Source organism: Diadema setosum, chromosome 2 (assembly GCF_964275005.1).
Source record: "Diadema setosum chromosome 2, eeDiaSeto1, whole genome shotgun sequence".
Taxonomy (NCBI): Eukaryota; Metazoa; Echinodermata; class Echinoidea; order Diadematoida; family Diadematidae; genus Diadema; species Diadema setosum.
This window is the reverse complement of record NC_092686.1, coordinates 16,424,045-16,451,920: the sequence shown is the minus strand read 5'-3', so window position 1 is coordinate 16,451,920 and position 27,876 is coordinate 16,424,045. Positions and strand designations below refer to the sequence as shown.

General features: G+C 37.8%; 1 protein-coding gene across 1 annotated transcript in view; it reads right to left on the bottom strand.

Annotated features, from left to right (window-relative positions):
* The window catches only part of LOC140240325 (uncharacterized), a 35,945-nt gene extending 9,863 nt beyond the window's left edge, over nucleotides 1–26,082 (bottom strand). Inside the window, exons 1-15 of the mRNA XM_072320107.1 lie at nucleotides 25,598–26,082; nucleotides 17,428–17,678; nucleotides 16,559–16,691; nucleotides 15,738–15,866; nucleotides 14,377–14,535; nucleotides 10,202–10,342; nucleotides 8,935–9,072; nucleotides 7,881–8,021; nucleotides 7,360–7,491; nucleotides 6,330–6,464; nucleotides 5,373–5,498; nucleotides 4,483–4,617; nucleotides 3,645–3,773; nucleotides 2,677–2,793; nucleotides 1,773–1,893 (exon numbers count right to left, since the gene is read on the bottom strand). Of these exons, the coding sequence (XP_072176208.1) occupies nucleotides 1,773–1,893; nucleotides 2,677–2,793; nucleotides 3,645–3,773; nucleotides 4,483–4,617; nucleotides 5,373–5,498; nucleotides 6,330–6,464; nucleotides 7,360–7,491; nucleotides 7,881–8,021; nucleotides 8,935–9,072; nucleotides 10,202–10,342; nucleotides 14,377–14,535; nucleotides 15,738–15,866; nucleotides 16,559–16,691; nucleotides 17,428–17,678; nucleotides 25,598–25,646 (2,036 nt within the window). The 5' untranslated portion in view covers nucleotides 25,647–26,082. The remainder of the gene's footprint in view (nucleotides 1–1,772; nucleotides 1,894–2,676; nucleotides 2,794–3,644; nucleotides 3,774–4,482; nucleotides 4,618–5,372; nucleotides 5,499–6,329; nucleotides 6,465–7,359; nucleotides 7,492–7,880; nucleotides 8,022–8,934; nucleotides 9,073–10,201; nucleotides 10,343–14,376; nucleotides 14,536–15,737; nucleotides 15,867–16,558; nucleotides 16,692–17,427; nucleotides 17,679–25,597) is intronic.
* Nucleotides 26,083–27,876: the final 1,794 nt, after the last annotated feature.

Genomic DNA, 27,876 nt, shown 5'->3' with positions numbered 1-27,876 from the left:
ATGCATATATTTTTTTACAAGTATGCTTGTTCCAATCCAAATTTAGTGTAAGGAATAGTTGTTTTTTTTTTTCTGTTTGTATAATGTGTAAGAAGCTGTAATTTTCTTCATTGTCAACACCTAGCCAGTAACAATATGACTTGACGGTGCAAAAACATTTTACACACAGCTGCTGTATGCTTTTAAAGTTTTACACTTGTTATACAGTAGACATTTCTCATTGTTATCATGGTTGAAGAATGATGAATGCTTTCTAAGGGAACTGCAGCATAATTCATATAGTATGTAGATAAGAAACAATTATGTACTGACACCAAATATAGTCCTGGCAGTCACAAAGGCATAATTTTGCAAGAAATATTTCACTGTTCTTGCTGTTGTTGTTGGTTTTTGTTATATACAAGTACGAGGGGAGATCGTGGCATGTTGAAAAGATATGTGTTGTTTGTCTATGATGAACTCAAAGTCTGTCTGCTAGGCTCTAGGTTCTTACAATCAAATAATTTTGAAAAACCATGTTCTAAAACCTGCACCTTTGAAGAATTGTCTAGCTGGACTCACTGCCGCAGTCTTCCCTCACACTATTAAAAATATACTTATATTCCTTTCAAATGTTCCAGAGAGTGATTTTGCTTTTTCAGTGGAAATGGATTTTGGGTGAAGTTCATCAAGCAAGCATGTAGTCCTTGCAAAGTCTTCAGATGTTTGTGAATCACCCCCCCCCCCCCCCAAAAAAAAAAGAAGAAAAAACCCACAAAAAAACAAAAACAAAAGTGGATTGACAATCTTACATAATAACCTTTCATATCTTCATTCACACTCACAACAAATTTCATGCAAAATTATGAACATCACCCATTGATACAGTGTCCACTCTCAAGCAATTCACAACACACTGCACAGTAAATCATGATATCGAATCAATCAATGCATCAAAAAAGCTATATAGACATCAATTGAGAAGCACAGGGGCATAAGTTTATAGAACTATATACATACAATTCAGCATTAAGACCCCTACAACACTCAGAGGACATATGTATACTTGTTCAACAAAATTACACTTTTATGAAAACAAATAGCCAATTTTCTTTTGATACTCAAGTTCAAAAGTGTAAGCAGCCTAACACTAGGGTCTCTGCATCCCGTGACCATTGTATAATAGCTTTTGGGACAAAAGCCCCACATGTTCCTTTTCCATTGACCTTGAACCCCCCCCCCCCCAAAAAAAAAAAAAAAAAAAAAAATAGTGTTCCATGGTCCCTGATTTGTTAGATGTAAATTCACACAAGATGACTTGACCTCACCATGGCATGTCAAAAGCCAGTTTGTATGGACATGTCTATAAATGTCTACTGCAATAATCTACATGACATCATCTTTTACTTCCACTAGAAGGATTATTCTGCCCCTCAGACTTTTAAGATTCACAGGCCAACTCACCACCCTTAATTTCACTTTTCAGGATTCTTTGTTTTGATTTGATATTACAAATGTTCAATAATTCCATGTATTCTTCCTGAATTATGACTTAAATTTGTACATTTTATCACAACATCCAATCAAAAACAATGGTGCTCTAGAGATCAGAAACTTGCATTTGGTACAAATGCCAAGAACTGTGGAATTGCATTAACCACAATGGAATTCATGGAACCCACCTCCCTAACCTTTCATCGCCTATCTTACCTTGTATTCAATGACTATCAGTACTTGACTTGAATACAGAGGAAGGCAAAAACAAATCTTGTAAATGACTTGCATTAACATACCTTGTTTGGAGCCGATAATAGGGCGGACACTGAATTCTCTCACACTTAAAGGCTCCTCTCGTGTTGAAGCAGTACTCATCTTGTAAGCAGTTATCTCTTCCAGTTTCACATTCATCAATATCTGCGATGTATATGATGAATATTATTGAATTTGAGAAATGTTCCTCTCTGCTACTATTGAAACAACATCACAAAGTTGTAAAAAAAGATAATATCTCTATGTGTATGCAAGCTCAGATATGAGCAGATCTCATGAAAATAATATACCATCATACCAAATATATCAAGTGAGTCTCACTAATCCTAAATAGTCAATGGGATTAGTACTGATTTGTGGAAATATGCATCTTTGGCCATAGGATAACATAAGCAAATGTCAAACATGCACATTTGATATTAAGGTATAGTAATCTCGCACCAGAAACATATATCTCACCCCAACTAATTTGGTATCAAAATTAGCACAAAACATCAAAGAAAAGTCATGGAAGATGAATTTGAAAGTTGCAGCAGTTGAACAGCAGGACAATAAATTCTGTAAGGGGAGGGGACTGGGAGCCCCCCTCTTTCAGCTCTTTTGAGGTTGAAGTTACAAACAAAACTTACACTATAATCATATGGGAAAAATCATATGGGAAATTAACATCACCATCTCAATAAGATGACATATGGAATTTTCAATATCACCTCACATTTTATAAGGCTAATGGCCACTGCTTGATTCTCCTACTCCAATGGCAACAGTGAAACCAAATGATAAAATCAAAGCCTTTAACATCAAGATCTTCTACATCACATTTTTCTTCTTTTTTTAAAGCCTAAAAAATTTTTGGCTTGATTCACAAATTAAGGCCACCACAGAAACATGAAAAAAGAATAGGAGAGAAAAACCACAAAGTTTTACCTTTACAGGTGACCTTGTTCTCCATCAGAGAGTAGCCAGAGGGGCAGGTACACACGTAGGAGCCAGGTAAGTTCTGACATGTGCCACGACACAAACCCAGTCGACATTCATCAATATCTATGAAAGAGACAAGAAATAAATATTTGCTCTTGTACAAGCAATCTGGATATACAGGACTTCTCTAGATCTACACTGGCTGGTTTCACCGATCAATCCAGTTTTTTTTTTATCTTATAATAATGTTTCGTGTCTTTCACTCCTAGCTTTGCCAGTGATGCTCTGGTATGGTTGGCAGTTTGTACCATCATATTTATGCACTTTACATGCTTTGAGGATGCAAAAGCAGATGTGATAATTCAAGGAAGTGGTGTTACACTATACAGATGTTGACTGGTCTAGGAGGGAACATTCTGCATGCTCCCAACTACAATGTCATCATCTGTTTAGATTCTATGGATAAGTCAAAGAAAATTTTGATGTCAATTGAATATTTGATATCATCAAAATGCCAGTAGCAAGCACTTTGCAGTTTTTCAGCATTTCCTTCTCAGATGGTGCAATCAGTGTTATATGCACTCTTGAGACACAACATCCTGGGACAATATAAAACTGGGTAGATCAGCCCAGTATGAGTCCAAAATTTAATTTCTCCTCAATTTCCCACAATGGAGAACATCCCTGAAACCAATGTGCATACTTTCAAGGGAGCTCTTTCCTCATTTTGCATCATCCACTTCCATGGTTCCTCTCATTTCTTCATTTTCTCCTTGCAATGATCATTATGAACTACATCTGAGCATCAAACACATAAAAAAGAACATATCAAACTTATAAAAAAGAGCAATTGCCTCATTTCATATATATTTTACCAGCATAAAAGTACAAATGCAGATAAATTTTACTTTGAAGTCAAGTGGGTGGAGAACACTCTGTCACGTGTTGCATAAAAATACATTTAAGTGACTGACCATCACAAGTCCCCTGTTCCCTGTTAGCTTGGTGACCTGCTGGACACTGGCAGACATAACCTCCTTCTTGGTTGATGCACTGCTGGTTGTCTTGACAACGATGGCTTCCTTCTGCACATTCATTTATATCTAAATCACAAAGGGAATATATGAAACATATCACTCTCGAGCATGCTTACCATTGATATTATCTACAGCACACATAAAACATACAAAATATATTACTTCATGCACATTAACCATTAATATCTAAAAGCACATAATAGAATATATATGTATTATATATCTCCTTCATGCGCATCTGTCATAAAAATTGGTGTAATATTTACATGGGAAAACACAAATTGAGAAAGATGTTGTTGCAACTACATTATTAGAGCATTATATACCTATGAAATCTGGTATGTAAAGTTTTACTTTATCATTCAGTTTTATTTAGGTATATACAAAAAGATCACCGCATACATTGTAATTGTATAATCTGAAAGTATATTAGGACTTCACTTTACATGTACATGTATATGTTTGATGCATTATCAAAAAATTACACCGACATGCTCAACCTGTGAAATAGGCCAATAACATTTATACAGATGTTTGATAAATGCATCCAGCATAGCAACTCAATTCATGCAATATTCTCTTTCAGATAATTTCAATAGTAGTTCCGTAACACAGTTTCAAATAAACAGAAGTGAAACATGGGAACAAAATTCTGAGGAATATTCCAAAAATGCAGCAAATGGCTTTCAACATAAAACACAAGACTGGTATTTGAAAAACTGAATCTAAGGCAAAAGAAGACATTCAATATCTTGAGTAATTCTCACACTCTTACCTTCACAGTAGTTTCTGACTGGAAGATACCTATATCCATTTCTGCACATATTTCTGCACTGGTACTGGCCCTGTAGGTTGTAACACCGCTGGTTGGGAAGGCATTCGCTCTGCCCCTCAACGCATTCATTAATGTCTGATTGAAAATAAAAATTGATAAAAATGATTGAATTTTACATTTCATTCTTTTGCTTAAATGACCACAGAATGACCCATCAGTGTCTTAACATGCAGCCACAATTTCCTCTTGCATATTCACACTTTGTCTTCAATTCAACTAGGCTTTACCTTTCAACTTTCATTCTTTCATTCACATTTCATAAATAGATGCCTGTATATAATCTACGCATCCAAAATGTGTCAATCATAATAATTGATTAATTGCCTTGTTGCAGTCCGCTTGTGCCAATTTTCAAGCATTTCCCAGCTTAAGTCAATTCATCTGGTAATAAGTGTGCTTCCAACAAAATCATATAGACCCTTTCCCCCGATATTTTTTTTTTTACTCTAGCCAACTAAATTATTTATTGAAAATTTCTCAATGGCATGAAATCTAGAGAAAATAAAGGTTCTTAGGTAATAGAAAACATTCTTATAAAACTTGTAAGTTGATAGTAAATTTTGATTTGTAATGACTACAGCTTATTAATGACTTTGAACATTATATCTTGACATTCATGCAAGTTTCTAAAAAAAGTCTTAAAGAAATTGATATAAGTGCCAAGCAAAATTATGATTTTTATTCATGAATTGTCCAGTGGTATTTGCTCAGATAGACACTGAACCGGAAAGAAACTTAAGCACCCTTCTTGGTGAAAACAAAGATGAGATTCAGCCATCTTGAGGAAGTAGTTTTCACTGAACCAGGAAAGAAAGATAATTAGTACTCACCAACACACTGTCCATAGCCATTGGGTCTGAAGCCTCTTCTGCACCCACAGCTGAAACTGCCGTTCAGGTTCTGACATACTTCATAGATGGCACAGTTGGCTTGTCCGCGGCGACACTCATCAATATCTGAAGACCAAGACAAGAGAAAAATGACATTAAAAAAAAGAAAGAAAGGTCACAGTTTTAGGTGGCGTATCATCACCCTGAAAATGACTGAAACCTAGAATAATCGACAATACACTTCCATATATGAAGTTTTAATGAACTCTACTGTGAAACAACCAAAATATTGTATTCATGAGCATTGCTCCAACTGTTAATCTGGTCAGGGTGACTTCAGGCCCTGGGAAAGATAGATCAATAAGGGCAGCAGCACCCCCCCCCCCCCAAAAAAAAAAAAAAATGATAATAATAATAAATAAATAAATAAAAATGGGTGTGTTCTCCTATCAATACTCAACATCTCTGTAAAGTTGAAGAAAAGCAATCTAACAATGTAGCTTGTCCAGAGCATATTTGCCTACAAAAGTTTAATACTTAGGGCTCTTTTTCACTAAACCATACTTTGTTTGTTTGTTTGTTTTTTCTAAAAACAGGCAGCATGTCTAAAAGCTTGTCTGTTAAGTGGGCCTCTTTTTCCAAGAACACAATAACTTTGAATATTCTATAGATCTAGGTTAGGCATTTGCTCATTTTCTCTTCTACTTTCAAATGTATTATTATACGTATTGTATTACATTACTGTCATTTCTGAGAGAATTTTTGATAATGGAAATGAAATTTATTTTAATTGAACTGAATTGTATGCCCTAATTGATAAAAGTTCACCTCTATATAATGCGGTAGTAGTGTAGTCTTACTGTTCATGACAGTATGACAGTATCAAACTTCTGCAGTTCCTGTATGTTACATCATAAAAAGGCTTTACAATAACATCAAACAAACAAGCATGCTTACCCATGCAAGCACGTAAAGCTCTGTTGTACTCGAACCCCTGCATACACACAGATGCGCATTCGTATGCCCCATGAGTGTTTTGACACTGAGTTCCCTCACCACATCGGTCATTTCCTTCCTGGCATTCATCAACATCTGCGACAAAATCAAATTAAATCAAATCAAAACATAATGAGCAAATATATATATATATATATATATACATATATGCTTTATTAAGAACTGTAGATAGCAATTGGATCAACACAATATTCATACAAAATTGATTCTCAACTACAGAAAATGTATCAGGGAATGAGTATAAGCTCCAGTCGGAGTAGATCCAAAGGATGTCACTGCATTTTAAGCATTAAGTGTTTCTAATTTTTGTTTGTGATATTGAATAATCAATGCCATAATCTAGAACAGCATTCAAAGCAATCGACTTAATCACAAATTGATCACACTGGCAGAACCTACACATGCAGTGAGAAGACAGTGTGGATGACACAAACTCACTTACACTCAATATCAAACGTTAGACACATGAAAGTCAGCGAAGCAATAACTGAGCATTTACACTGTCTCATGCTGGTTGCAAACTTGTCACCAGGCACCTTGCCAGCTTCTTTCCTCCTGCTACATTAGGGAATGTAAGCAAATGCACATGAGGAATGTCAAGACTGATCTTTTAACACCATTAAAAGTCACATTACACATCACCTAATAAAAATCCTGGCCATGGGAATAATATGTCAAGGACCATAAAACATTTAATAGTATTGTGGTGTGCTGGGGGGGGGGGGAGGGGGAGTGTGAGAGGAGGGGGAGGAGGGGGATCCACCCATCATCATCACCACAATACCACCACCATCACTGGGAAAGGGGACAGGAATCTAGGAAAGTTCAGTGGATTTTCTGGAATTTCTACCTCTGTCTTCCAGATGATTGTTTTTGTGTTTTTGTTTTTTTGTTGGTGGAGGTAAGGGATGGGAAGCCTTCTCCGCCCTCCATTCCATGATCCATGTAATATGTAACATTATACTCCTACCTCTTGTGCATCTGTTATTCTCATCAACCTGGAAGCCAAGGGGGCAGGGTTCACAGTCAAAGCTCCCTCTTCTATTCACGCAGCGCTCTTTAGGTTGACAATTGTGATTTCTCTGGCTACACTCATCAACATCTACATTGAAATGGAAAAAGTCAATAAAATACTTACACCAAGAGTATGGCATACTACAAAATATTTTTTTTTCTTTGGGTTATTCAGAGAAAATGTACGACATGACACATTGTGACCTGTACTATGTAGATGGGTGAACATTTACAAATTACTCATACTCCAACCTTTTCAGAGTTCTTATGGTAACATTTATGGGCATGTTTACTACACTGACAATATCACCCTGGAATGATTCAAGCTAGGAATATTAATTAGTATTCATCATATCAAAGGTTTCTAAACCTATAAACAGGAATTTCTACTGATTTCTGCCACTTTCTAGAACAAAAGTTTAGTTTAAATAAAGGTGGTTTACAGGACTGTAGTCTGGTGCACATTAGTACACTCACCCTCACACTGCTGGCTGTCTCCATTAATGACGTACCCTGTTCCGCATGGAACAGTACGCACACAGGTGAAGCCACCTTCCACATTGTCGCAGCGGAAACCGTCAGGGCAGTCGTGTGTCCCACGGGTGCACTCATCAATATCTAGTCAGAAATATCAAAGGCTGACTTCAATGATGTGCCAGAACACATGATGAAATTATTATTTTTTTTTCTTATAGGAAACTACCTTTTGATTTTTGAATAAACTGTTATAACATATTGTAACTACCAGCATACCAGCATGCAGTTTTTAAGGAAACATAAATATTATACGTGCACTGAAATTTATGTTAATATAACTTAGTATCCTTTCAGTCTTTTGATGATCTTACTCTAAATTTTCTTTCAGTACAGGTTTGTTTATATCCCATCTAATGTCTTTTCATGCATAGGTCACTGTCTCCATCCTAAAAAGTGCAATACAAAAATATATATTCATGCTTAAAAACCCCCCACACCAATATATATGTATAATGCCTTGATATTCTATGTATTTATCATCTGGTAAAAAGAATTGCATTATTTATATTATTAGATAACTTGCTTCTTCTCAGCATTTAAAGGACAAGTCCACCTCCTCATACAAGTGGTTTGAGTAATGCAGCAATATTAGTAGAACACAACAGTGAAAGTTTGGGGGAAGTTGGAAAATCCGTTCAAAAGTTATGAATTTTTAAGTATCTGCACAGTCACTCCTGGATGAGAAGACTACTACTACTCTTGAATACTCTTGAATGTTTGACACAAATCAATGCTCTCTTTCTCCATGATATAACAATATATTACATGAGTAATACTTGTAAACATTTTTAGTTTATCACTTAGTGCTGCCATCCCGTAGGTATACTAGTTTCTTTCTCATACATAACTCATGGTGACCAATGCTCTCTAGAATAAAGGAATACAACTAAATGTTTCATTATCAATATAACAAGAATATCTCATCCATCTAGATACTCTATGTAAATGACTATGTTTCTTGTGTTTTGATAGAGTGTATTATGCTTATTGTCACCTTCACATCGGCGACTCTGCCAGTTGAAGTAGTAATTCTGAGGACATCGAACAGACTGGCACTCAAAGCTACCATAGGTGTTCTGACAGAGACTCGGATCGCCGCAGTTGTGTAAGCGCTCCGCACACTCGTCAACATCTATGACAATTTGAAGAACATTAAAGACGGAACGGTTTGATGGCAAACACACTTGATATTCATATCAAACTAAGAATAGCAGACATCTGAAGACATGCTACAATGTCAATCAAATCACAAACTACAACTCTCTCAAAAAAGATCTTTTAGATTCTCTAGTCTTGGCAAATTGCATGTTTACAGCTTTAAACTTCTTCGCAGGTTCAAGATGGTTGATTACTTGATCTACAGAGAAACTTGGGTTTCATATCATTAAAGGAAACCTTATAGTGAAAGGACAAATGATACAGTACGTCCCAAAAAAATTACAATCAGATTTTTGCATTGATAACACCCAATATGATTAAATTGTCTCAATGCTACTTCAGGTTCTTAAAATATAACATCTTAGCTCTATTTTGCAGAAAACCCCATTCAATTTGGTTAAGAAGTCGCAGAGAAATGTGGATTGTTGTAAAGCATGTCATGAGTCTGATTCTTCCAAGTTTGGCACTTCTGGATGCTCTTGTGTGTGAATACAATAGACAGAACTTGGAGGGAAGAGATTCCTGACATGCTCTACAAAATTCCTTATTTCTCTTTGACCACTGAAGCAAATTGAATGGGGTCTTCTGTAAGATGTGGGCAATGATTTATAGTTTCGTACCCTGAAATTGTATTTAGATTGATTCACTATTTTTAAAGTTATCATTGCAGAGGGTCCCATTGTAATCTTTTTGGGGGACATGCGGTACAATGCCAGCATGTAAATATGCACCTCCACACATTTCCATTTATCACACATCCCCGTAACTTGATAAAAAGTAGAACTCCAGGCATACAAGTTCAACACAGATTTAAAAGGACATGGGCTCATCTTAATTTGAGCTGCAACTAGCCCTCCAAATTTACAGTATTACAGCTGTCTTGAACGTGACATGAACTTTCCATAAGTCTCTCCTACTTAAAAGAATAAAGAGAGAGAGAGAGAGAGAGAGAGCGGAGAGACAAATAGATATGTATGTATATTTGTGTCAGTCTGGTACAGATGTAGATACTACAAGTGTACTACTATTTAAAGAAAAGATGAACAAATTTGAACCTTTGCACCTTTGGAGTCTTACACACGTGACCAGAAGTCAAAACTCACCTACACATCGCTGGCTATTTCCATCATAGCGAAGACCACTTCGGCACACAACATCATTGATACAGCTGAAGGAGCCGATGTTGTTGAGACATCTCTCTGAATAATTGCACACGGGCGTTCTGGAGGCACACTCATCAATGTCTGAATGTTGTGAAATAATGACAAAATATTGCAAATGCTGTGATGCTTCTACATCAGTTTTTAAACAAAAAGAATCTCTGCCAAAATCAACCATTTGTTCACAAGCACTGGACAATTTAAAGCCTGTGATGATCACAATGAGTCTATATCTGTTTAGCTTCATCTTTCTTTCTCAAGTTTTGCTACAAAAATAGAAAAGAAATAAAGGTGGTGACACAGTAAAACATAGGAAAGTTTTGACCCATGGTACGTAAATAATATTTTTTGAAACATTTTCTTTCATGAACACACATCACTTGCAATGAGAAAACAAAATGCTGTTCTTTATCTTTTCGTTTTTGTCTTTCAACCAACAGCTGCACAGAGCACGCTGAAACCAGCACACAACATGAAGAAGTCATTAATAGATGTGTGGTTTTGACCAAGACAACATTCTCAGGCTGGTAGTACACAGTTCTTGCCATTTCCTGGATCTAATGTGAGCCAGACGGAAGGAAGCTCCCATCAACATACCAGTGGGAAAGAGGTTGGGTCCACCTGTCTAAATATTTTCATTGGCTATATATGGAGCAAAATACCTTGTTTTCTTTCACGCATCAAATTTGAGTATGGTATGTTATCGATTCACAATACTATAGGTAGGCGGCTATGTGAATATGTACTGGTTTCTCTTTGTATTGGACATTTTCTGATGAAGGACAATTCACCCGTAGAGGACGGACTGATTTTGCTACAACACGCATTTCTCATAGACACCTGCCCTGGTATACTCGGGACTCATCCTCAGCGGTTAATGACTGTGTTTGAATACCACTCATGAAGAGTGAAAAAGCAGTACATGATGCCTGGAACATTTCTGAAAGAAGCTATGCACTGGACTCTAGACAGCTCCCTCCCTTTAGACATCTCCTTTTTATAGTATGCAATTACTATTTCAGGCCCTTTTTATCATTGCCAATAAATAAAACAGCTAAAGAAACAATTTTAACAAGAGACCCGGGGGTCTTGCGCTCACCTAAGTATCACAAGTTCACCTTTCGCGCAGTCACTAATCTAAATTATTCACAGCTCTACCAAAATTTGACCAGGCATTCTCAAGTAGAAGATGAAAATGTACAATAAGGGCCCAAATTTTTTAAGACTCCATAATTTGGGGGGATTGGGGGCCCCCTGGGGCCCCCTGGGTGGGGCATGGTGCCAATTTTGATCAATTGAGATCCTAACCCCCCAGGGATGCTACCTGCCAAGTTTGGTGAAAATCCATCATGAGGTACCGGTATTCAAGAAGATGAAAATGTATGATTTAGGCCCCCATTTGGACCTCCCCACCCCTCCCCCCTGCCCCTAAGAGGGGCACCCCTGGATTTGCTATGAACAAACTTGACACTACAGTCATTAATGTACTAACTCATAGTATTAACTTAGCTCTATCACTTCTGGTTCTAGAGAAGAAGATTTTTAAAGATTCCTTATTTTTTTTGGGGGGGGGGGTGGGGTGGCGCATGGTGCCCATTTGAACAATTCAGATCCTATGCCCCTAGGGATACTATCTGCCAAGTTTGGTGAAAATCGGTCATGGAGTTCTCAAGAAGAAGATGAAAACGTACAATTTAGGCCCCATTAGGACCCCTGAGCCTCCTCATCCCCTCCCCTGGGTCCCAAAGGGGGCACCCCTGAATACGCCATGAACAAACTTGAAACTACAGTCATCAATGTACTCACTCATAGCATTAATTAGCTCTATCACTTCTGGTTCTAGAGAAGAAGATTTTTAAAGATTCCTTAATTTCAGGGGGTATGGGGCCCCCTGGGGGCCCCTGGATGGGGCATGGTGCCCATTTTTACAAATTGAGATCCTAACCCCCTACAGATGCTACCTGCCAAGTTTGGTAAAAAACGGTCATGGGGTTCTCAAGAAGAAGATGAAAATGTACAATTTCGGCCCCATTAGAACCCCACCCCACCCCCCTCCTCTGGGTCCCAAGGGGGGCACCCCTGATTCCACCATGAACAAACTTGAAACTACAGTCATCAATGTACTAACTCATAGTATTAACTTAGCTCTATCACTTCTGGTTCTAGAGAAGAAGATTTTTAAAGATTCCTTAATTTCAGGGGGTATGGGGCCCCCTGGGGGCCCCTGGATGGGGCATGGTGCCCATTTTTTACAAATTGAGATCCTAACCCCCTACAGATGCTACCTGCCAAGTTTGGTAAAAAACGGTCATGGGGTTCTCAAGAAGAAGATGAAAATGTACAATTTCGGCCCCATTAGAACCCCACCCCACCCCCCTCCTCTGGGTCCCAAGGGGGGCACCCCTGATTCCACCATGAAACAAACTTGAAACTACAGTCATCAATGTACTAACTCATAGTATTAACTTAGCTCTATCACTTCTGGTTCTAGAGAAGAAGATTTTTAAAGATTCCTTAATTTCAGGGGGTATGGGGCCCCCTGGGGGCCCCTGGATGGGGCATGGTGCCCATTTTTTACAAATTGAGATCCTAACCCCCTACAGATGCTACCTGCCAAGTTTGGTAAAAAACGGTCATGGGGTTCTCAAGAAGAAGATGAAAATGTACAATTTCGGCCCCATTAGAACCCCACCCCACCCCCCTCCCCTGGGTCCCAAAGGGGGCACCCCTGAATACGCCATGAACAAACTTGAAACTACAGTCATCAATGTACTCACTCATAGCATTAATTAGCTCTATCACTTCTGGTTCTAGAGAAGAAGATTTTTAAAGATTCCTTAATTTCAGGGGGTATGGGGCCCCCTGGGGGCCCCTGGATGGGGCATGGTGCCCATTTTTACAAATTGAGATCCTAACCCCCTACAGATGCTACCTGCCAAGTTTGGTAAAAAACGGTCATGGGGTTCTCAAGAAGAAGATGAAAATGTACAATTTCGGCCCCATTAGAACCCCACCCCACCCCCCTCCTCTGGGTCCCAAGGGGGGCACCCCTGATTCCACCATGAACAAACTTGAAACTACAGTCATCAATGTACTAACTCATAGTATTAACTTAGCTCTATCACTTCTGGTTCTAGAGAAGAAGATTTTTAAAGATTCCTTAATTTCAGGGGGTATGGGGCCCCCTGGGGGCCCCTGGATGGGGCATGGTGCCCATTTTTTACAAATTGAGATCCTAACCCCCTACAGATGCTACCTGCCAAGTTTGGTAAAAAACGGTCATGGGGTTCTCAAGAAGAAGATGAAAATGTACAATTTCGGCCCCATTAGAACCCCACCCCACCCCCCTCCTCTGGGTCCCAAGGGGGGCACCCCTGATTCCACCATGAACAAACTTGAAACTACAGTCATCAATGTACTAACTCATAGTATTAACTTAGCTCTATCACTTCTGGTTCTAGAGAAGAAGATTTTTAAAGATTTCTTAATTTGGGGGGTTAGGGCCCCCCCTGGGGGCCCCGGGTGGGGCATGTTGCCTATTTTAACAAATTGAGATCCTTACCCCCTAGGGATGCTACCTGACAAGTTTGGTGAAAATCGGTCTTGGGGTTTTCAAGAAGAAGATGAAAAATATAACAAGTTTACGCACGACAGACGCTGGACGAAGAACGATCGCAATAGCTCACTTGAGCCTTTGGCTCAGGTGAGCTAAAAATGTAATCCACTTCCTTGATAAGGCCCGTTGCATAAAACTCCAATATCTTTCATTGCAACATGTATACCATTTGAAAGACAAAACAACGACACCACAAATAAACTGTGTTTAGCCAGGCTGTTTAGACAACACAAGTTTTGCTACTGCAATAAACCTGTGATAAGTTTATCCACTTCTCTCCTACTACAATGAAACAGCCTTAATTTCCTTGACCACATTTTGATCTCAGTTTTTGTGTGACCGTTCAGTTGTTTTTTTCTGTTTTTTTTTTCTACAATATTTGCACATCCACTCCCAGGTGAAGCAGTTAATGGAAACTATAAAACTGTAAATCAAAATATGTCAAAGATACAGTGTTATTTTATGAACATAACCCTCCCAATGAATGTATGATGATTTTCACCTGTGCACGAGTATCCATCTGACATCAGCTCATATCCCGTCAGGCAGGAACACTCATATTCCCTGCCTATCTGTCGACAGTTGTGTTGGCACGGCGCTCTGTCGCATGTCAGGTACCTCGGAGGAGGTGGCCTCAATGTGGGCTCACCTGTATTGCCACCTGCAGGCAACAAGCAAAGAGTGAAGGTGAGCCAAGAAAGACTGACAGTGATTGGCTGATTTCTACAAACTCAATAAAAAAAACCCTGATGTGAAGTATGATGTCAACAGGAAACTATCAAGAAGTTGTAATTGAGGTACCTGGACAGTCTCTCCAAGCTGAAGTGTAACATGTTGCTTTCCAATGGGTCCCCTAAGGGAAGTATGAGCTGAACAAAAAAAAAAAAATGATGTAATTCAGGCATAGATATTGTGACATGATATCTAAACCAGCTAGCATGCATCATGTGTCTGTTTTGTGACTATAGGCTACTGGATTTTTTATCAGATGTCGGAGATGAGTTTTGCCATGACACGAAAAGGGCACTAATTGATTGAGATGTGTAATAAAAATTTCAGTTCGTTGGTTCATGACTCAAGATACCTGGTTGATACCATTTGCCGACTATTGCTAGTCCCCTCATCATTTGCCCATTTTCTGATGTTGCTAAGTTGTGTGGACCACTTCACAAGGTTAACAGCAACCTGCTCTTTGTGAGCAAGTGAAGTGACTCGGGATGTTTATGTGCACTGGTTGTGACTCCCTAACACAAACAGGACCTCCATTTGATGCCTTTCGAATATCTGAAGGACAGAGTGTCTGTGCCTCTTAGTAGTGGGGGTGTCATGATCACACACAACATTGCTCAGCTATACTCAATGGGACTCAAGGCTAGTCCATTTGACTGCAAGGCAAATGTGCTACCGACTGAGCCACCTAACTGTCCTAACTCTTTGATACATCCTCATGAAAGGGAGATCCCTCTTTGATCCAAAAGACTTGACGTTCATAGATGAATGCATTCAGCACTCGGGAAAACACTTCTCAGCAAAGTTGTCCATGGTTAGTCAACTAATAGACTGGTGATGAATACTATGCTGTACTCTCTTCTTGATTTTATAGTAGCATTCCAACAGATATAGCACTGAAATCAACCTAGTTTTAATACAACATTACAAGCCAAAGCAGATTTTCATGAAATTAAAACTAGAAGAAATTCACTAAAAACCTGGAGATTTATCAAGATGAGGGTGAAGTTTTGTATGCCTTCTGCACAAATGAAATTTGTATAGAGGGCAGACAAAATTGAAGAAAACTCATACCTAACTAAAAACCTTTTTGAGCAGAAAAAAACAAAATCAGCTGCAATATGTAATACTAACCAGCAACACATGTAATGTTATCCTCAAGCAAGTGATTTCCTGGGTTGCACTCACACACGTGGGACCCAATCAGGTTGATACAGCGCTCAGTGCACAGTAAATGGCTGGCATAGTTATTACACTCATCCTCTGCAAAAGAAATGAAAGTAGATCATGCCAGACTGTCTAACTAGTAAAGTCCACTCTTTCAAAGGGAACCAAAATCAGTGGTTGTCACGAGCATGCAGTCTTCCTTATACTATATTTCCCTAATATAGTTACCTTATACTGTAGATTCAACTGCAACTGGTTTATGATGTGTTGGGTGCGCTTAGTGATTCCAAACATTCATCAATTTAAGAAAAAAAAAACACGAAATAGGGTTTTTAATATTCTGAAGGTTTGTTATTTTGAAACATGTGAAATTCATATTCCAAGATTTTCTTATTCAAAAATGAAATGAGGTTTTTTATTTTGGAGGTTCATTAATCTGAAAATAAAGTAAGGTTCAATATTCCAAAGGTGCGATAGTCTGAAAATGAAATGAGGTACATTCGTTAATCCGAAAATGAAAAAAAAGTGAATGCTCATAAACTTTCAAAATAACAAATCTTATTCCATTTTCAGATTAAGGAACCTTTGGAATAAGAAACCATTTTTCATTAACTGATTAATGAACCTTCAGATTAATGAATTGCCACCTGTCAATCATGGTCTGCATCTGGTACAGAAATAAAAATGAGTGCATATGGCAGCATAGTGCCACTCAGGGGGAAAAGTATTGATGAAACCACATTAATTCTGGCACCCAAAAAGTCAAATAGCCTAGAGAGAACTCTTACCATCAAATCTTAAGCGGGCAGCGTCACAGCATTGCTGAAATGCCTGGTCACATGATGTGCCAGTCATCATGGAGTTACAGGGAATACCATCATTGTACGCCTTGATACCCAGCTCACAACACTCACAGCATTCCTGTAGAAGGAAATAGAATGCACATTCGCAGAGGTTACAGCTAGATGCGACCCTAAAATTCATAACATTGCTTTAAAAAATAACTTATTCTACAACTTTGACATATCTTCCCATATTATATTTCAGGAAAAAACATAAATCACACCCGCACAATTTCTTTGTAATTCTAGTTCCATAAAATACTCAAGTTATCATGTTGTTATGCATCCCCTTCACAATATTATCTTTACAAATGGTTGCCCCTACATGGCATCACAGATTGCTGTAATCTTCTTATCCAGCTATGACTGCACATGTAACCAAGACTCGACAAACTAATTGAAATTTTTTATTGGACTGTCCAATTTTCCTCAAACTTCACTGATACAATTTTGTATGTATACAAAATATTTCCATATTTTACTGAATCCACACATTGTTCCAGGGGAGAAAGACCTCATATCTCAAGGATCATACATTTTTAAGATAGCAAAAATACCTTGTCATTTTTGCAACATTTCCACAAAATATCATCAATGTTGATGTCAAATATGTAGAAACATTGTCATGGATACAACAGTAAAATTGCAATATTTTTGAAACTCAAAACAGTACTTCTGATATTCAAAATTGAGTTAGGAGACATGTGTTTGAGTACGTGCCAATTGATATTCGAAGTCTTGTCACCCCAGGGACAAAATTCATTTGAGGTAAATTCCCCTTTAATTCCATCATTAGGTGTGATTGGCTAACCCACCATTCCAGCTGATAAACAGGTGTCATTCCTCAGGGTCTGGCAGCTGCCAACAAACATACGATGCTCCACGGCCCGCTCGCAGAGCACCGGGCGCAGCCTATTGGAGCAACAGGATATCATGATGGTCATGCAGGCCTCCCGGTCTGCGGCGCTGATGTCGGGAGTGGTCTCCAAATCCTGGCAGGTGCGCCCCAAGTCGGCGAAGTCCGTCCCTCGTCTGCAGCAGTCCGAGATGATATCCAGCAGAGCTCCTGATGATCAAATCGCATTCAAAGGAGAGAAGGATTCGGGTAAACAAACTAATATCCACTTCGTCTCACTCCAATTCAGTGATTTCCGCTTCCTTCCAGCAGGGAAGCTCTTTTGTCTGTGAACATACTGCTTTTTCATGGGACATTACACAAAACACCAGTAATAACATCATTCCTAAACTGAATGCTGCCCAAGTGTTGGACTGGTGGTATGATGGTACAGTGTACCATCATGCCTTCAAATGCACTAAAAAAACATTTCTTCCCATAATAAGGAAATCAATTTAAACAACTTATAAAGCTTTGGCTGATTATTGATATGATATAACAGGATATCAAAATGCAAGATATAATCAAAAGCAAAATATTAATTCACAGCAAAATATTCACAATAAGCAAGATATCCACACAATGCAGCAAAATATGAAGATGGAAATTCATAAAATATACACACTTAAAGTTGAATATAAAGTGACAGATAAGAGTCTTTGAAGTGGTACTGAAATACATGTATCACTTATTCATACTTAATGAGTAGATGAAGATCATCATTATCCCATTTGCCCATGCGATACTACCATCCTTCCAATGACATCCTACCAAAGAATAGTCGAACCATCTCACTATTACGCATTGAGTGTTGAAGGTCACACATACTGTCTTCTCCTTTCAAAGCTACAAGGCACAAGTGATATCTTTCATACCACTAAGAATGAACCTCAATTTAAAGTGTAAAGTTCTACAAAATGTATGTTATAATCATATCCTTTGAACCCATAGTGTAAAAGAGCTCACTTTTCAGAAAATTTCTTTAGTAATTAGTCACAAGATTCTAGTATCCCCCCAAAACATGCATACCATGGTACCTACCAATGAGCAGTACCGGTAATCAAAATGTCTGCCACAGTTTATAATCAGGCTAATATCACCATCAATATCAAATGTTGCTGTATAGGTACCAACTAACGAGACATAAAATAAAAAATAAAAAAATGGGTGAGAACACACACAAAATGATTTGAATAGTATACAATATAAACGGCTCAAAATTACCCCAAATTTTGCAAAAGTTTGCAAAAATACACCATGATCAAATACTATCATTCATATGAAAGTATTCATGAGTTAAAGTACTTTCTTACATGTTTAAGCCATTAAAAAGAAATGCATTCACACATGATGTGATTTAACTCTGATACTTGCATTTCATTTCACTGATATAATCTTAACTAAATTTTATTTCATATCTGAAAATGAAAGATTAAAGTATTTCAGAGAAGCATTAGCATGTTCAAGTCTTGTCTTTTCATTGTACATGCATTCTCAAATTTGAAATCTGACCTAACCTTGACGATCACTGGAATCAAATTAATAATACCAGCAGACACTCTGAAAGCTCCAAGAAGGATTCACTTGACAATGTAGGTTACTTGCTTATCATAGAAAAAAACATATTTCTTGGAGATAAAAAATGACTCATGATGATGACACTGTTTGGTCAAGTCATTTGGAGTGATCAAAATGAGTGCTCTGTTGATATCTTCTACATGTGTGTACTGACAGCCATAATATCTACCTGAGACACTCTCTCTCCTATCTATAGCTAGGTTGTCACAGAGCTGGCTTAACTTCAAGTTAATCGATTGCTAATTTTGCTAATTAGGCTACTTTTGATGAAAGCAGAGCCCAAAGGGGGAATGAACTTTAAGTTTTTAAAGAGACACTCCCCCTGTTCAGACGCAAGACAGTTTATACCAAAACTCGATAAAGAAACAACATATAAAGAATCATCGCATAGCCGACGGACCGTTCAGACGCTAATTTTGACCATTCCGGAAAAACGTCGTATAGATGTGCAGTTTCTCACTGCGCATGTTGTTGTGGTCATGAGTGACAGGTACAAGGTCACCTTTTGTGCTCGCTCCCATTAAGCCCCGCCCAGTTATACCATTCTATGGTCGCCATATGTTCAAACGCACAATGGACACAATAGAATGCTGATTCGTATCGAGTTCTAGTTCAAAACGATGCTCTGACCGTCGTTTTGCTATATGTCGTTTTGTTAGTCAGCATTCAGAATATAAATTCATCATACAGCTATAGGCCTATCGTTTTGGTATAGCTATACTCTTCTAGTATAATTTTTTTTTTTGCAGCTTAACACCCTGACTGTGATTGTAGTGATTATCTTTGAAGGTTCTTATCCATGTTCCTAAACCACAAGATTTCTTGCAGGTGCAGGAAGACATGAATAACTAGATGATACAAGCACGTACACAGGAGTGTCATAGTGACAGGCCCATGTGAACACATCTATCAGCATGCTGGACCCCTGCGGACATTACATTATCCAGTAAATGAACATCTCTAATTGTTTGCCAGCGATTACATAATGATCGTCTTCGAATTGTGTGCAGTAAGTACTGTGCTCTAAGTCTGTTAGAACACAGCAAAACAGGGATGATTTTACCCAAAAGCTTTAATAAATACATACAATTGTAAATGCTCAAAGTGCGCAGGGGTCATTGTATGCACTATAAACTTCCGGATTTTATCATCAAGGGGTATTTGATCAAAACTACAAGGCTTATATAATCATCAATGACAAGCACCATGTGAACGAGAGCGGAGTTAAGGGGCATTTTTTTTTTTTTGCAATCAAAGCTATTAATCATGGATGTCATTCAAGGGCATCATGAAAACATATGTAGGTAATGTTGTAAATTTGTATGCTACCAGAGCTTTTCTAACGAGTCTGAGAGTTGGATCCAGTGACTGGTAGAAATGGTGTTCCGCTGGCAATCATCTCTCATATCTTGAGGAAATTGTAATCTGACAAGAAACGTGGATCAGAGCAGCCACAAAGAGATTACAGACGAAAGGAAATCCTGTTTGATCACTAAAACAACACAGGAGAACAGCACTGGGCTGATTATGGTTAATGGTATGGGTTTGGGGAAAGACAGACCAAATGTACATTATTGCATTCTTGCAAGCTGGTGGACATATTAGCTGTGTGCAGATCTATGCCATTTGATTGCTGGAAACAAAATCATCACTTCACTCGCTCTATTGTAGTTCAACAATGGTTTATCATTCACAAACATATACATTTTCATTATTCCCCACAAACTCTATCAGTCTGAATGATCTATAGCACGTACGTGACATGCAAAAAGGGCTTGGTGTATGGTAATATGATGACCACACTCAATGCTGCACTGAATAACTACACTTTTGTAGAATGTCATTGACTTTTTGACGGAAATTACCACCAACATACCTAAAAATACATTCTGTCAATGTTAATGGAATCATTTAGCTGACAAAATGCGCCTCGCGTCACAATAATCAAAGGTAACATGTTACTATGAGAACAAGGCAAACAAACCTAAAATGTGTCAGGGTCATCAGGTAGGACGTGAAACATATGTGCATTAATGCAAAATTGAAAAGAACAATATCTTAAGTTATGAACAAATAAAAAGATATATCTTGCAAACATATATATGTTTGCATTTCAATGCATTTCCTGCAATTACTGTGCATAACAATTTACTTATAAAAGATCTAAATGTATTTTCACATCAGTTTATCCATCTACATCACTACTGTTTTTTTTCCCTCAATTCTGACTTTGTCATGAATACAACTATTCATCTCTAAGAAAATAAAATGAGTAAAAACTTTTGAATCTTTGACATGTTGGCCTCCTTTTTGCTTTCTCTTGATCTCAACTGTGATCGAGTCCTTGCAGAAACCAGCTCACTGCTTGTCACCATGCACACTACTGGACTTCCTGATTTTTATTCAGATGGCCTACAATGTACCAGCCTCTATGAGACATAAAGGAAAAATCCCTTCTTTGCTAGGTAGCTGACGAGCTACTATTAGAGTTTTGAGAAGGACAAATGTAAATTCATTCGCATTCCTGAAATAAATGAAAGATGTTATCACTTAAGGTTACTTGCTTCTAACTGTATGTATCAACATCAACTGTTGTTTACCTTCATTGAATGTGTAATCATTCAATTAAATTCAATTCAATAATAATGTCCCTTCATATTCCACAGAAACGTTAGTCATTAACGTGAAATCAAATAAATGAAGCTAAATTTCTGCAAAACCTGAACAAAAAAATAATAATCAAGTTACACTGTATGGGATTTTTAATTTTCATTCATTTTCCCAGAATAAAAAAAAAATACATATATTGGTTGCATCCACTCATATTCAAATGATGCAAGGGAATGATGTCATCTCCTCACAAATCTCCCATTTGTTCATGCTTAGAAATATTCTGAAAGAAATATTTGATTGACAACATAGCAAGTACAGTCAACCTTGCTTAAGTCGACCTCGCATAAGTCGCCTAATCGCCTAAGTCGCGGGTCTTTTCAAGTCCTCTTCTCTTTATATTCTGCTGATTTTAATCCCTCATGAGTCTAATTTTCTCTAAGTCAAAAGCTATTTCTTCAGTCCAAATAGATTCGACTTAGGCAAGATTGACTGTACATGCTCTTCTCTCTTTATTGCTTTTACACTACAAAAACAATTTGAAGTGACAGGTCATATTTTTCATCTATTCCATTGAAAATGAAATTTAGTCATAGTAAAAGACCAGTGTGCAGATGAATAGGAAAAATTGTGCAGTAATGAAATAATCACCTAATTTTATGTGAGATTACAACTAAGTATACTGTTTCATGAAAACATATAAAACTTACAAGGAACAGTGCCTTTATCTTCCATACGATTTTGAGAAGAAAGAAATCTTCTTCATTCTGTTTGTCTGATTTCACCCTGTTTATTCTAAAGTCACCTTGAACAAGGAATGGAGCTGGGATATGTCCATTCCTTTTGATGAATGAATGAAATAAATGTGATCCTAAAAAAAAGTTTGACAAATATGTGATTTTACCTTTAAATTAATGTGGCAGGTTTTCTGAAAGTCAAGGTATGAAACAATGCTGGATCAATCACCATTCATCTGCCATGACTCATAGCAATGATTTGGTGTAGAAACAGTACACACACTTGACAATCCCATATGCAGCAATATTTAAGGAAACGAAAGAGTCAAAAGTCAAGAATAACAATTTTATTCCACAGATTGCACACTATCGTGAGTGATAAGCCTGAGTGGAGCTGGGGAGATGAAAATGTAAGTTCGATAAAGATTTTGCAGGAAGCAGGGATGCAATTCTCACTTTTGTATCGCCTCTCAGCCAAATATAATGACTTAGAGATGTGTTTTGTGTACATGTGTGGCTAAAATACAAAATCACAAAATCTCATTCTGTCCAAAACTTAAGAACTTAAAAAAAAAAAATTAATGTTCATCTTTTTAAATGTAAAACTAGAAATGTCGCTTTGGCGACTGGTATGCCTCCGCCATAATGCATGATTTTCCCAATAGGTCTAGATAGTACATGTGGACAATGTGTGATTACATTTTCACAAAATTGGCAAAATATTGAAATGACAAGTTTGTCACAAATGTGTTGAATGTTCACCTTCCTTGACCTAGGTTTAATTGGATGAATAGGAGAGCATGTATCTAGGGATTTAAGGACTTTAACTTGACTTTGACCCATTCATACATTTAGGCATTGAGTAATTTTCAAGGTACAGGTGTGGAGAAAAAGTGCAATTTCTGAATTGAATAATAAATTGTTACCATTTTCATCTGGCCCTTGACCCTAAAATTCATAAGATAATCACTTTCAGGTAGAACATGCATAATATGTACTAAGTTTCAAGATAACTTGAGCCACTTCGAGATATGGAGGAAAAAGTTAGTTCAGCACTTTCACTTGATCTTTGACCTTTTGACCTTTGAGGCAAAAAAAGAAGAAAAAAAACTTTCCAGAGAATTTCTATTAGGTTACACATGCATACACCAAGTGTAAAAAAATAATAACCCTGCTGGCATTGCATAAATATGAGGGAAATAGTAAAATTTTGAAGTGTTGCACTTGACCTTTGACCCCTGACCTTTGACCCCAGGAACCCTACATTCTCTAGATAATCACTTCCAGTCAGTACATGTATATACTATGTTCCATGAAGATACCTTGAACAATTTTCCAAGGCACAGAGAAAAAAAAGAAGTTTTGATATTTTTACTTGACCTTTTGACCTTTGACCTTTGACCTTTGACCTCATGACCCAAACTTTCACCAGAGAATCTTAATTGGGTAATACATGTATACACTAAGTTTCAAGAAAATATCTTCAGGCATTCAATAGATATGGCGAAAATAGTGAAATTTCATGTATTTGACCCTGACCTTTTGACCTTTGACCTTTGACCTCATGACGCAAACTTTCACCAGAGAATCTTAATTGGGTAATACATGTATACACTAAGTTTCAAGAAAATATCTTCAGGCATTCAATAGATATGGTGGAAATAATGAAATTTTATGTATTTGACCTTGACCTTTTGACCTTTGACCTTGAGCATGTGCACCCAAAAGTTGATAGGCACAACTTCACCCCCTAATACACATACACGCCAAGTTTCATTAGGATACCTCAACAGGTTTTGATAGTTACCTTGTCCACAAAATTCATTATGGACGGACGGAAGGACGGAAGGACGGACGGACGGACGGAAGGACGGACGGACGGACGGACGGACAACCCGAAAACATAATGCCTCCGGCACCACTTCGTGGCGGAGGCATAAAAATTACTATTCCTTCCACTGGTTCCCTACTGCATATCTTAAGGGTTTTGTTGTTCCCCCTGTATGCTGCCAGAGGTATGTGTTCTTTCGTTATGCTAGAAAAATGAAAATATGTCTAATTCCCTTCATATATCTTCATATCATTGTCCTACATTACTATATTGTACCTTCACCTCATGAATTGTTAAAAAGTACATTGTAGTCTTCTCATCCAGTAAGGGTGGTACTCCAACTTTTAAAAATCATAGCTTAAATTCTGGTCTCATGTGATGTAACCAATGCCTAATTTATCAATCCACATCCAAAGATGAAGCTGAGCCCTACAAAAAGACAAGTTACCATCTCTGCTAACAACATCTCATATCCTACATAAAGATAGATATTTTCACATTTATACTGGTCACTTATACCAAAAAAATCACACACATATTTCTTTCAATGTAATTTACATTTAGTAAGAGCAAACACATCCATCATTTAATTCTCTAGTACAAGAACTTCAGGACCATCTACAGTGTACAGTTGAACCTCAACAGTCTATGGTAAGACATTTATGAACTTATACGAGAATAAAAAACGTCAATCAAATACACTTTGTTATTCAAGCTGATATTTACAGTGATACTCCCGGGGGCCAAGGTATTAGATTTTACTTCATGTTTATGAAAATTATAGATTCTTAAAACAGTGATTAAATGTTTCTGCTCCAACCACTGGTTGTGTTGTTTACTGTGACTTTAATATACCTCACCAAACTGGTTATGTTTGATTTCATGTATCAAAATATTTTACTTTTACTGCACTGCATACGCATGGGAATGAAAAATGTTTACTTGAGCTTTCCATACACACAAACACACACACACACACACACTCATTTTTTTTTTTGTCAATCTTTTATTTTTCCTTTTTATTCACATAAACAATATACAAATTAGTTTATTACAAATTACAAAATAATACAATACAGACAGACACACACACACACACACACATAAACACCTGCAAATTGCCTAATACTCTTTCAACATGAGTCGAACAGCAACATAGGCCTGCGACTATGTAATATAGACAGTGCGTTATATGACCGTAATATATTTCTAAATTAAAACTCCACACAAATGCACTCGAAACTGATCGTGCAACCTGACTGAGCGGACAATCACGCAGGGCATTCATAATCAGAAGAGTCCGAAATTTCGCACACGTTCGGAAAGTTACTTACCATGGCAACAACTCCACGTGATGCAAATCAAAAGTGACAGAATCCTCATTTTGAACACAATCTTGAGCAGAGAAATGGGCGACACAAACTAGTCTCTCAACTTTGTTCTTTCTTGTTTGATATAAATCCTGCTAGTTGCCCAGTTAGGACCCAATGGCAATATGAGAGGGGTAAGAATTCGCCAGTCTATACACCATCTCAACTTCAACGCACTGAGCCAGCAAAGTTACGAACAGCTTTTTGTCCGACTACTGAATATCCGTCGCTGATAAACAATGGATGAGCTCAAACGAAACACGATCGCTCAGATCTTTCTCTGTCCGCAAACAAAAACCGGATTTACACCAGCCAGAGACCGAGAGTGGGGATAGTATACTCCAACTCTGATAACATACTATCTCAAAAGCTAAAGTGACGACAGTTATTGTGAAATCCCGAAGAGGAGGATGTTGGACCTAGCAGATAAATTTAAATGAGGCCACATCGCATTGTAGATTTCCTCGCAACTAATGGTCTCACAAACTTCCACTCGCGTGAGGTTTCCGCGCGCGTGGGCAAGGTGAGGAGGCTAGAGACACCATTGGTCGTTTTCTTTGCCAAGGATGGCGATTCGAGGAAATTGCTTCCGTCAACCTGCTTCCAGCTTGAGTGGAGGCGGTGACATTGGGGCTCGTGCCCAAACCCTGGAACGCTCGTAATGTAAACTAAAACATCACCGCGGTGACCCTAGACCTTGATAGACGGGTGTGAATGAGAGCAGTCATCGGATGGCTGTTGTCATATCACGTTTAGTATATCAACTTGAAAATGTAACAAAATTCGACGCGTTTTACTCTCTATTTATCCTCACAGTAACTCAGTGATGGCCCCTAAATCCTAGGATTGCTACTCATTGAGTACATCAAGGACTCGAGAATGAGAGAGACGGGGGCGTGGTGGAAGGAGAACTTGAGAAGAAAAAGGAGCCGAGATGATAGAAGCGATAAAAAGCTTTGCGACTTACATCCTGACTCGTAGGGTGACACAACCTTTATTATAGCACAACATTATCCACATAATTTCCTATTCTTTCAGACGCGCCGCTTCCCCTCCCGCCTTTACTCTTAGCTATCATTACAAGAAACGATCATTTCATTTGGCAGGTAACGGTAAACAAAAGCGGAGATTCAATTCTCCCATGAGGGTTTCTTGGATCACTGCCCATAACTTCAAGGTGATTATATGACGTTTGAAGAGAAAAGAGCAAGACTACATAGAAAGACCCAGGGAAGGGGTTAGCCTTATAGCACTGCACGCAGATTTCATCTTCTCAAGACACTTCTCGAGACAAGTGACGTTGTTTATGCTTGTATCATGATGTTGTATATATTTGTGAACTTAGTGAAGAAATACCCACATTGCTGAAAAAAGTTTTGCGTGGAACGGTGAAAACTAAGAAATATCGACGGTGCATGGGCGCAAGGATTTTTTTTTTTTCAATTTTCAATTCATTTCAAATGAATTTATATGGATATATCATTGCACTTTTCTGTGGTGTATAATGAACGCAAATCAACGATAAAAGAATTGGGACCTTAGTAGAAGATCTATCAAGAAATTAGGAAATATGATATTTTATTGCTCATTTCATTTCAGTTTCAGGAAAGCTAAAATATATCAATCATTAAGCTTCTTATACAAAACCCTTAATCCAAACGCATTGCAAGATGTTAGTGAGTCCCCCATCATCCTTTATAAGGGGAATGGAACCCAAATTATGTATGTGGATTGAAGGCATTATGGAGATATACTGGTAGAGCACGTCAGTGAAGCTTGTGGAAAAGTTGACAATGGCGTTCGAAACTTTTAAACTTTTACAGTTTTCGTATCGCCATCACTATAGATAAGAATACTACAACAATTTGTGATGTATTAGACAATGATACGAAGAAAATGATAGGGCCTACAAAGAGAATTGAGCATATTCGCAAATTTCCAGCATATTGAAACAGCACTGGCTTATCATATACCTCTTTCAGAAGGCAGGGAAAAAATATTACCCTCAACATATGTCAGTAACAAGTCTAAGGAATGTGTCCTTTTCATTAAAAAAGAAAATAATGAAATGGGGGATTCTCTTTCTATTGTCTTTATATCGTTGTCCTATGGTGACATCACAATAATTGAAGTCATCTTATTCCGCAACGGTTGTATAATACCGAAGCTTTAAACGTGAACGAATTGTCAAATTTTCCTCAAACTTCACTGATGTGCATTCACTCAATCCACACATATATATT